This window comes from Melozone crissalis, unplaced genomic scaffold (genome assembly GCF_028551555.1).
Source record: "Melozone crissalis strain CALT ecotype California unplaced genomic scaffold, PUWL_Pcris_2 ptg000016l_1, whole genome shotgun sequence".
NCBI classification, from domain to species: Eukaryota; Metazoa; Chordata; class Aves; order Passeriformes; family Passerellidae; genus Melozone; species Melozone crissalis.
In genome coordinates, this window is record NW_026535794.1 from 58,052,120 (window position 1) to 58,064,578 (window position 12,459).

Sequence of the window (12,459 nt, forward strand, 5' to 3'; positions counted from 1 at the left end):
ACTGCTGAAATAACCTTAAATACTAGAGCATTTAGTAGATAAGCTGGCGTGATTCTAGGATGTAAGAGTTACTTATGGCTTTTCCTTTTAAAGAGTTGAGTGAAAACAAAATGTTGCAGTTTTAGCTTTGATAAAACTTGTTGAATCTGCTCTGTAGTTACATACTAGTTTGACACCTAACCCTCCAAATACATACATTTGGCAACAATTCATTTTTGTATTTTTCTCAGAGACATCAGTGAGGCAGCTGACTCACTGTGTGACTACCTCTAGCCAAAGCAGGTGTTGGAATGTTTAGCAGGAATTGGGGTGGCATTTTCTTTTCTGAGTGAAAGTAGTGTTTTAGATTAATTCAGGCATGAAAGGGCAGCTGTTGTTTTTTTATACAAACTACAAGACTGATGTCCTCAGAACTTGTAGAAAGCATTCCCTTAGTTTAAATTTGAACTCAGTGCGCTAAAGTACCAAACTGAAGGTACCAACCAAAGTTAACTATATCAACACACCTGTCAATATAGTCAAAGTTAGCTGTAATTTGGAAATAGGGTGAAAACTAATTTGGGAGGTTATATATGACTAAAAATATACACAAAACTGTCAATTTTGAGATGATTTACATCTAAATTTTATAAATGTGGGCAAATCAGGCATATAGACTTAAGTTTGGGAATTATTTTGTAATTTTTTCAACTTACATTCATTCTTCTTCGTAACCTTTAGAAGATTGTTTTCTGTATTCTATTGATTTATGTTAATGGCCAAGAGACAGACCACAATGGAAATGAATAATAGAATTGATGAGTCAAATAGAATTTAAACTAATCAACTATTTTTGCTGGAAGTAACAAAGTTGTTTTTTGAATTTTTTAGCTTAAATTCAAATCAACAGTAGTATGTGATAATGTGTTTTGAAACTGAGTTTACTTGGAGGTACTAAAGTTTCAATACTGTGTATACTACAAATGTAGTAAATCTATTGTTATAGCTGATTTAGATGCATTATTTATGTCACACAAAGGTTCTGAATGCAATTTTTTCATATAAGCTAAAATTGGGACAATGCATTTTTTATTTTATAATAGCTAAAAAATAGCCTTTGAAGGTGAAAGGCCTTTCTGGAAGTTACCTTAAATAAGAAATTAACTTTGTAAAACATTTGCATGCCTATTAAAAAAATGGAAAAAAATGGTTTCTTTTAGGACTCTTTCATTCGTGGGGATGAGTTTATGTCTTGCCTTGATGTTCATTTGCTCTTGGTACTATGCTTTGATTGCCATGCTAATCGCAGGATGTATATACAAATACATAGAATATAGAGGGTAAGACCATATATCTTATTTATTCTATATTTAATATCTTTACCATTCAGCAAAAAGCTCTTTTGTATAAAACAGATACAACTGAAGTAATAAAGTTCAGAGTATTCTTTGAAACAAGGTAAGATCCGATCTCTGTTAAGGGTTGTAAGTTTTCCGATTTGAATTTCTCTGGAAGATCTGTTACATACTTTTCATCAGCAAGAACTCACAGAAATAAGAGCAAATAAGTCTGGGAACTCTCGCTGGAGAAGAGATGATGGTGTAATTTTGGTACTTCAGGAATATTACCTTTCAATATCAAGAAGCTATTACAAGACTGTAGATTATTATTACCTTGTGCAGAAGCTCAAACTCACATTTTCGTGTGTGTGGACTTGATTACTTTCTAGAATTAATCTTTAAATTGCAACATACTTTGCACTGTATGCATTTGTCAAGAGACAGTCATACCTGTAGGACATGCTGAGCAACTATGAGTCTTAAAGGACATGCTGTGTTCATAAAAAAACCCAAAAAAACCAAACAGCAAAGACCCCAACTAAATAACATATAAACACTACAGGTAATTATGATCAGTAAAGGAGCATGCTGTCCCTTTCTAAGGATAGATACGCTATGCTGAAAGAAAATAGTAATATCTTGGAGCAGGAAATTGAAGCTAGGCCACTGTTTTGATGGGTGATTAAGCACAGCTCTTAAGTGGATCAGCTGGTATAAACGGTTCCACCTGTGGATCCTCCATCTTTTAATATCTCCATTTCCAGATTAGATGCTTTCCTGGATTATAACACCTCTATTTACTGGTCTAATGATAAGGAAATTAATTTCCCGATTTTAGTGAGGAAGTCAGATCAGATGGTAACAGTTCCACATGCATGTATATATTTTACATATATATGTTCATACATAAAATTTTGCATAATTCCAAATTCATATATAATTTCTTCAAATGCTGGCACATGCCAGGACATTTACCTTGCTGAAGGAGATGCTTTACTAGAGGTAGCTTAGCTCAGAGAAAATTCATGAGTGAAAATCAGAGGGAGGGAGGGTGGGCAAGTGATAAGGACCCCTTGCCATTATAGAATCCATTGTCCTGACCAATTTCAATCATCAATATCCTATATTGGAATTAAAAGGACTGGAAAAGGTAGGGAGACTGAAAATGGTCAGGAGAATGGTTGGAGCTTTAGGCTTTCTGGGAGAGAAGCTGGGAAGGAAAGAAAGTGGAGAAGACTATAGTGGTGGTGTTGAGGGCAAGATACATTATACTAATCCATGTGAAGTCAAGTTTCATTTACTAATTTTGCTGCTTTAGAATAATTCCTTTTAAGTATCCTTCGCTTATTCATTCTAGTGCTAAAAAGCAACTTAAGTAGCTCTCACCATTACAAAAATGCTTCTGAAGTATAAAATAGACCATAGTAAATATTTATAAATACGGAAAAAATTACCTTGAAGGGGTCTGGAACTGCTTCACCTTGGTTAGTCTTCAATCTTGATTTAAGTCTACAAGACAAGGTTTTTTCATGCATTCATGCAAAAAGAGAGTGATCATTTTTTACATCCATTATCCCCCACATGAGAAAAAGTACTTGATCTGTATAAATAAATGGGACCCTGTTAATTGAATCACTTTTGTATCCTGAAGAGCGGAAAAAGAATGGGGCGATGGAATCCGAGGACTGTCTCTGAATGCAGCTCGCTATGCTTTGCTTCGTGTTGAAGACGGTCCTCCTCACACCAAGAACTGGAGGTAGAGTCCTATGTTTCTCAGAGTCACTTAATTCTTGAAATATGGAAATATATTGGAATACTGCTGGTAAAGCAGTGAAGTAAAGATAAAGTGAGATTCACCTTTAAAATTATGTTTTAACTTGGGCATGGCAATTATGTCATTGCAATACTACTATTTTACTGAAACTGAATGTGACTTGTGGTCATCAACTTTGTGGCAAACTAACTTGATTTAAATCCATATAGTGTTGACACGGTTTTCAAAAGTGCAGAAGAATTGTAATGTTTGATAAAGTATAGATTTTTCAGTGTCAAAGAAACAGTTACCCTTGAATCTCACTGTGTCTACAGAAGAAACACTGCAATTCCATAAGCACTTTTTTTTTGTGTGTGTGTGTATGTATCCTCCAAAATACATTGTACAAATCTACAGAGGACCCTTTTTTGTTTAAATTCTTTTTTATGGTATTCTTTTTATATAGCTTCATTCAAAAGTAGCACTTTCTAAATTGCTTAGATGCCATTAAAACAAAATCTCACATTTTACTGTAATGGAGTTAGATGTCCTCTACTATTTTTGCAATGTATTTTTTTTAAATTTAATTTTTGTTAAATTTAATTTTCCTCAAAGCCAACTTTAAAAGTTACTTAACATTTAAAAATAAAGGACGATTGCACATTGTCACTTCTGATGAATGTAATGTGATACTTTAATTCTAGTCACTGCTCAGTGATATCATGAGGTGTGTGCACATGCAGTGTTTTGTAGTCCTTCAGTACAATGGCATTACTTTACCATTTTTCCTGGGACTGATGAACTTGGCATCTCAGAAATACCAATGTAATGTAGCATTGACAATCCTGTTAAATATTTGACTGCTTCAGTTCCAAATGAGCTTTCTGTTTTGTCAGTGTAATTGCTAGAACTGAACAATCTTGTTACATCTTAAACTGTGCTAATTTTGAGGTAGGAAGTATGATCCAACTTGTCATCAGTCTTTTGAATTTGTAGCAATACAGGAAAAGTATAAAATGTTGATTTGGGAAAAGTAAGTAGATTGAATATTGATTAAAGGAAACAGAGTGCATCCTCATCTAGTATGCAGTTGAAACTGAACTTTGGGTACTCTTAGTATGATTAAGGGGTTGACTGTCCTTTTGTAAGGAACTACACAGGTAGAGGGGTGGGTCATTTGAGAGCATCATAAAAATCCAGAATAGATAACTTGCAGTTATCTTTCTATCCTTACCTGAATATGCCTAGTACAGGCATATTCAGAGCAGTGATGCAAGACTGGGAAGCTGCTTTCATAAAAAGGGCCTGTGGTTCCCAGGAGATAGTAATCCAGCAATGTGTCTTGGCAATGACATGCTGGACAGGAGGACAAATAGTACATTGAGAAGTAGATATATTGGGGGATGTTTATTTTTGTTTAGTACTCATTAGAATACATTTAGACTATTTCTTCCATGTTTATGTACCATGATGTAGGAATGACAAACTTGAGTAGATACAACCGCAGAGGATGGTTGGAGCACAGGGGCATCTCTCTTGTGAGGAGGGACTGACAGGTTATGCCTATTCAACTTGGAGGAGGCTGAAGAGGTTAAAGATATAACTAACTAATTAAACATACAAAACCTAAAAGAAGGTTACTGAGAAGATGGATTTCTTACAGCAGATTAGGATTGGAGAATAAGAGAACGTGATAAAATAATTAAGCACTGAAGAGGTGACCCAGAGGTTTGTTTCTAGATGTTTTCCAAATCTATCTGAATGAAGCAGTAAACAATGTTCAGTGTTTAGTCATTTCAAGCAGCAGGTTGCACCAGATGACATTGGAAGAGTGATTTTATAATTTTCTAGGGGAAACTGGTCTTTAATGGAACTTTTCAAGATGACATTGTGATGATTTATGTATTCCGTACCTGAACTGTTGTTTGTAATTGCAAATTATGGCTTATCTACTTAGGAGTTGGCTGTTTTCCATTGAATTAAGCAATTAATCTGCATTTTATTAATTCTTCATTTTAATTTTCCAGTTCTTCCTAATGAATGTGTGTGTGTGCACTAAACTTCTTTTCCCTTTGTTTGGCAGACCGCAACTTTTGGTCTTGTTAAACTTGGATAATGAACAGTTAGTCAAACACCCTAGATTGCTTTCTTTTACCTCTCAGTTGAAGGCTGGTAAAGGACTGACTATTGTGGGTTCTGTGCTTCAGGGAATCTACTTAGACAAATGTACAGAAACTCACAAAGCTGAAGAGGTATGTAAAAGAGAGCTTGCAAATACTTGTAATTTACATTAGTATTTAAATGTTGAATCTGGATAGCTTATATATTTAATGAGAACAGACTGTTGTAAAATGTTGAATAAGACATCTAATTTTGCTTTCAGCACAATCAGTGATTATATAAAAAGAATGGATTGGTGTATGTAGCAAAATGTTTGATAAAATTTTCTAATAGGATGAGGCAACACTGATACTTCCTAGCTTTTTCTTTAATATTGAGAGTCCTGGGCTTACAATCAAATTACATAAAAAAAAAAAAATTAACACCCCTCTCAAAAAAATAAACCCAAAAAACCAACACCCCCCCCACAAAAACTCCCCAAAACAACAACAAAAAAATCACCAAAACCCACAAAGCTTTAACAAATTACCTTATAAAGAAACCAGCATATATTTAACAAAATATTTAATGTTTAACTAATAAATGCAAATGTTTGGCATAATATCATCCTCATTACGTGATTTTCTACATCTTTCTAGAAATACATATGAGAATCAGGATTAGGAGTACTCTTTGCCAGAAAACTGTGAACAGGATCCTTCTTGGGATCCTTTATTTTATTTTTCTATTTATATCATATGTCCAGAAAAAGTAGGCTAGGTAGGAAAAAATAGTAAGTTGTTATATAATTTAAAATTATATCTAACTATACCTACAAACACAAGTAAATTTAGTTTCAATTCAATTTCTTTAAAAATAATACTTGTGTTTACTTGCCTATGCAAACTCTCCTCCTCCTATACTTATAGAGTGGGGAAACATTTGGAGAAACTATCGTGTTTCCTGTATGTTTTTGAAATGTCCAAAAGTAGGTTTTGATTGCCATTATATCTTCCATATTGGTTAATTTCTGCAGTGTTGCTCAAAAGAGTACCAGTTGATATGCCTACTATTTTGATCCAAATAGCCTTCAAAGCTGTGTAAAAACCCATGTGATTTTTTTCAAACCTCATCTCTTAAACAAATGAGCATTTAAAATCTTGTAATGGACTAGCTAACATAGCTAACTGCCCATTTCCTCACAGTTTTCCTTTTTCTTCCTCTTGTTATTCAGGCCTATCCATAGTGGTTTTTGAAATAAGAAAGTATAAAGATAGATTACCTATTTGATATCACATGAAAAGGTTCTAAGAGAACAATTAACTTGAAAACAAGCTGAAAAGTCCAACCATGCTGTATTGTGGAAGTAGTTGTTACTAAGCTTTTGCTATCAACATGTATGAGTAGAAAACAAGATGAAGAATACAAAATTAGGCCTATGAAATAAAACAGGAAAAAACCTTTAAACAGAAACTGTTTACCCACAAGAATTTGAAATGTTATTTGTAGACAGCCTAACTTGACTGTTTTTCTGAGAGATGGAAAATGAATGAGTTTAAGGGCGGCCTAATCCATGGGTTTTCTGGAGAGTCAGACCTGATGTTAAGATTTAGGAAACTATTGCTTTTAAAATGGAAATGAAGATGAATTGTAAAAGTTTCAGCATCTGAAGGCCTCATTGGTTCCGGAGAAATTAAACTAGAAAGTGTTTCTAGGAGACCTGTAGAAAAGAAAGATTTTCTTCTGTCTGTCATTAAAAAAACCCCATCTATTTAAACTGATAAACCCTCACAGATATTATTTGTACAGACATACTTGTTATCTTTGCTAGCAAATTCTCTGAAGACTTTTTTCTCTGTTACATAGAGTTTCTGATGTGAAGCCACACTGAGACAGTGCCTGGCACTCTGTGATTTAATCTGTTCCTGATGATTTTTGACAAATTTTTGTTTTTTGTAAAATACAAAATATTTATGTACTAGTTCTTCCTTCTGAAACACGTTGATCTCCCCCACAAGTCACTGATGATGACGGGGGGTTTTAAAGTTATTTAATCAAAAAATAATAATTGCCAAAGCTCATGTTCCCTGGTCAAGCTTGATACCGGTTTGAATGCTTCTTTTAAACTACCTTGTTACGTGTCTTTGTGTTTGTCAATGTTTAAATGGAGGGGAGCTATTCTGAAATTAAAGGAGTGTGGGATATTTAATCTGGTCAGTTTATCTTGTCATTATTTGGACAGTGCTTCCAATTTTCTCCTGCACATCTGTTTTTCCATGTTGGGAGCTGATAAATTATTAGCCTCTTAATGTCAAAGGTATTTAAGGAACTTTGGCTGCCTCATCTTTTTAAGTACTTGGCATCACACTTCCAAACTCTTCCAATTCCAAAAGAAATGACTGATCATTCTAACCATACGCTGCTTTGTCAGTCACTGGTTTTGAATTTACCTGAAGCAGTGTTACTTCATTTATCTTCATCTATGTGTTTTTTTACTCATGTCTTGTTCATTCTTCTTTGGAAATAAAAGGCTGAATAATTAAAATAATGAAAAAACTGTGTGGTGTCTTTTGGAGTGGTAGCAATTTGGGCTCTAGATTTCATAGAATCATGTTCATTCTTTTGGAATTAGTGATATCTTCATGTTGGTTATACATTGTTGATATAGTTTTGCTATTATTTAATGCTGTTACTACTTCTGGTGTTAATTATCAGTGTTGATGGTTTGTATTTCCTTATGTGTAATTTTCCTATTGCAGAATGTTAAGGCCTTAATGGGTATAGAAAAGACTAAAGGATTTTGCCAGATTGTGGTATCTCCTAACTTCAGAGATGGAATATCCTATTTGATTCAGTCAGCTGGTCTAGGAGGGATGAAGCACAACACGGTCCTGATGGCATGGCCACAGTCATGGAAGCAGGCAGAAAATCATTTCTCATGGAAAAATTTTGTTGGTATGTGTTTATTGACTTTCTCATTTGCATGTGTAATTCGACTGTGTGACTAATGTATTTGCTGTGTGGAGGAAATGTGCTACTGAACATCTGGTGGACAATTGAATCTGTATCTGATTTAATCTGGAGTCATTTTTCTCAGCCCTCTTCAACCACAGGTTTGCTTTTTCTTCTAAGCAGGTTGATCACTAAATTCAGTGTCATGGTTTAGAAATGCTGCTTGGCAATTTAGTGCTCCCATTGAGACTTTCCAAACCACACTGCTGCTTGCTGTCCCCCTTTGTCTTTCCCCATCCCACTTGGGCTGGGTTGGAGAGAAAAATTGGAGGCACAAAAGGTAAGGATCACAGATTAAAATAAGAACAATTTACTGGAAACAGCAATGAAATAAGAAAATTAGCAGTAAGAGCAAGAGTGTTATTAATAGAAAGTATACAAAAAAAAGTGATCCTCATGCAAAAATGTCCACCATGCAGCTTGACCCAACCATAGCCATGCCACTCCAACCACTCCCTCTGGCTCAGAACTAGTGCCACTCAGCCATTCCTCCTTGGCTTTGAATCGGGCCCATGCTTATTCTACCAGAAGAAACCCCTTCTCCTTGGAAGAGACTGCGTTAGCCCTGCCCCTGGCAATGACCTGATGTGGTATAGAATAACCTCTGGGTCCTAGCCATGCCCCCTCCTGGCTGTTGCAAAAATTAACTGTGTCCTGGCCAGAAGCAAAACATTATCCACCCCATATTTTATACCATTTATATGGTATAAAATAGTGCCCGGATTCTAATCCTTCCAACTTCTATATTTATATATGTCATTGTACGTATGTATGTATATGAATGTGTGTGTGCATATATATATATACAAACAAGTATAATTTCCACAGTCGATATCCATTCCTCCAAGATGTCTCTTGAGTCCATCTAGTCCATGACTGCAGGTTTTAAGTGTTTTCCAGAGCAGGAGGGCTGGTTGCAAGCTGCATCAGGAGCTCAAAACTGGTGCATCTGTCGTAGTCCATGCTTATTGTCCATGGTTAAGTCCACTTCTCCATCACAAGCCCATTGCTATGTTGCATCTCTTTTCCAGTGACCTAAGATATCATTGGCCCACTGAGCTAAAAATAATTCAGCGTATGTTGCCACCTGAGAGACTTCATTCTTGGCTGCCCAATGCACCTGTCCATTGTTGCAATGTACTTCAATAGCCTGACTTTTGGGTATGTGTGCATCTACATGATGCTTTTACAACCAACTTCTCTACCCAAGCAGCAATGTCTTGCCACAATTCAGCAGCCCAGGTGGCTTTACCTCTGTGCTGCCAATAGGTCTTTTTCAGTAGTTTTAGCCATCCCCACAGAGCATTTGCTACCATACATGAGTCAGTTACAGCTAGAGCATTGGCCATTTATTTTGTTCAGTGATACTTAAAGCCAGCTGGACGTCATTCAGCTCCACAACCTGATTTGATCCACATTGTTCCTCAAAAGTTTCTGTGACTCACCACACAGGAGTCCATACAGCAGCCTTCCTTTTTCCATGTATCCCTACAATATGAGAGGAATTGTCAGTAAAAGCAGCATAACACTTTTCTTTTTCAGGTAGCTGATTATATGGTGGGGCCTCCTCAGCATGTATCACCTTTTCCTCCTCTGATTTTAGTACAAAATTTTTATTTTTGGTTTGGTTTGTCATGACTTCTAAGATGCCTGTGTAGTCAGGGTTTCCTGTACAAGCTCACTGTGTGATCAGCATGACCCATTTACTCCACATAACAGTGGCATGATGTATGGAAGAGATTTTTCTTTTGAACATTCAGCCCAGCACTGGCAGTTGGAATGCCAGGAGGAGCTGTGCTTTGGTGCTAATCACTTCTGAAGATGCTTGAACCTCTTTATAATACACAGTTGAAATGCCAGTAGCCCTTTTTCAGTAGGGGTGTAATAGGCATCAGGTCCTTTGCATCTAGATTCCTGAACCCTAGGAATCATTGTTGAGTTTCCCCAGGTATTGAAGTGAAGGGAGAACGACCATCCTGGTAATGCATCGAACTCCAATTTTATTGATCAATCAATCACCTTAAATAACAGTGCTAACGAACTCCATGAATATTCTGTAACCCAGATTCATGATAGGCTAACAGAGAAACTTCTAACCACTCCTCTTGTTTTAGAATACCTACAATTGTTTATTAAAAACAGAACCAGTGTTCCCAAAACTTCTACATCTGTTCTCAGGGTGCCAGGTTTTCCCAGAGACGGTGTTCTGCTTGTTATGGGAAGACTGTCTGAGAACTTTATTGTTTATAAAGAGAGTCTAATTGTTTATAGAAATCAGAAGGCTGAGAACTGCTTTACTTTTCCCTTATACTTTTCTCTCAATTGTATGTCTCATGGCCTTTTCTTTAAGTCATTCTCCGACATTCCCCCGTTTTTTCTTTTTTAAGAAAGGAGGTTAGTTTGCAGGTTTTTTCTATTATCTTACTGACTATTTTTTTGGATACAACAAGGTAAGATAATGGTGAAGTTTTTCCTCACAGAAACTCTTGTGGAGGAGACTTTACCTCCTGTTCACTGTCAGGGGCAAAGAAAAGAGAAGGGAACTCATCCACTATGCTTGGCAACACTTCAAACTTCAGAGCAGCTCCGTGTGGGGGCCTCATAACAAACTCCAAAAGTGCAGACCCCGCTCTGCCAGGGCTCAGCTGCACCAAAGGCCTGAGGACAAACAGGACACTCAGTGTCAGAAATGTGATCCTGTGGAGAAGGATCAGAACCAGTGCTCAGAGGTGGAATAATGATAACTTGCTTAAATAACAAGGTCCACCCTGCGGTTGGGCTGGTATTCCATTCCAGACTCTATCTCCACAAATTAAAAATATCCCTGTGGGTAATTTCTTAGGTGTCATAATAGTAGAGCCTTTACACTGGTTATAAAGCTGTTTGGACACTATTTCCGGTTTTAAAGATGAATCTAGAGTAGCCCATGTCTGTTTGTACTGACTCACCCTTTGAAATTTAGAGTAATCAAAGCTGAACCACCCACCGTTGGAAGATGCAATTATCTAATGCTTGATTGGGATCTCCTCTTATAGGACCTGCAACAGAATGTTGTGTTAAAGGCACCAGTTTCCTACACCTTATCGAGGCTATATATGAAGCACTTTGAACTTTAACCCTTTTCAAAATACACTGTACCTCCCACCGATAATAAGCCAAGATTTTCTGCTCATGAGATTCATAAAGGTCTAAAGCTGAGGTAGTGTTTAGCCTTGTCTCATTCCGTAGTGCTCGCTCCCAATTATGTTCCCAAGTATGTCCATAATTACAAGTGTGGCACCATAAATGAAAAAGTGACAACTGATCACAACCCCCACAACACAGTGCAACCCAAGCAGCACAATTTGGGCTGTGACATTCAAGACAGTTCTCTTTTGCCAGTCCTCTTATATGGAAAGATGATAATGATTCAATAATGTCAATCAGTTCTCTGGTCGTCCGGCAACGGCGTGTTACGGCCTTATCAGGCATTGCACGACAGGTGGTAATTGGACTAAGAAAAAGAAAGCTGTTAGCTGTTTTCATTCATGCAACCTGGAGAGGAGGTAAACAAGCCTGAAAATGCTCCTTTCTGTCCTTACATGGGTTTCTCAGAAATGTTCAAAGTCAGTTTTCAGTCTGTAATCCTTTAGTCATTTGGCTCAAATGGCATCAGCTGGGTGATTCTCAGTCCTTTGTTAATTTGGAGTGGTGAAAAAATAGTATGCATTTAAAGCACTTAAAATATTTAACTTAGCAGACTTATTTGCAAATCATGTAAAATCACTTAAATCTAATGCAAACTTAACAGAATCTAACTTAACTTAAACTTAATAACAGATAAAACCTACCATAGAAATAATATATATCATTTACTATAACTTACTTATAGGCCTGATTCCAAAACACTCAACCAAAACAACCCTTCTCACATTTTTGCTGCAGCATTTACACCAAAAAGCACACCCACAACATCTCACTCATACAATCAATCCAACACATCTCAACATTTTTAAACTTTTCAAAACACAGCCCTAGAGTCTGATGTTTCATCGACCCAGCCATCCGGGCTTCTGATGTTCAAAGTCTCTGGCAATACAGGTGTTCCCAAGACAGCATAACCAATGCCGAGCCAAATCGGCCGAAATTTGACTCCTGCATTCATTTACGCTGATTTCTGTTTCACAGTCTCTGCTGGGCTTTTGTTTCACAGTGTGCGCTAGGGAGAACAAAAGATCTTTCCAACCTAGGCGAAAAACATCCCGACAGCAACAGTCCCTGGTGTCGCCCGTTTAG

General features: G+C 36.7%; 1 protein-coding gene across 2 annotated transcripts in view; it reads left to right on the forward strand.

Annotated features, from left to right (window-relative positions):
• Positions 1-12,459, forward strand: part of LOC128935199 (solute carrier family 12 member 7-like) — an 85,243-nt gene that overhangs the window by 50,221 nt on the left and 22,563 nt on the right. For both annotated transcript variants that reach the window (XM_054273334.1, XM_054273335.1), the window contains exons 15-18: positions 1,200-1,319; positions 2,971-3,075; positions 5,156-5,324; positions 7,932-8,127. In XM_054273334.1, the coding sequence (XP_054129309.1) occupies positions 1,200-1,319; positions 2,971-3,075; positions 5,156-5,324; positions 7,932-8,127 (590 nt within the window). The remainder of the gene's footprint in view (positions 1-1,199; positions 1,320-2,970; positions 3,076-5,155; positions 5,325-7,931; positions 8,128-12,459) is intronic.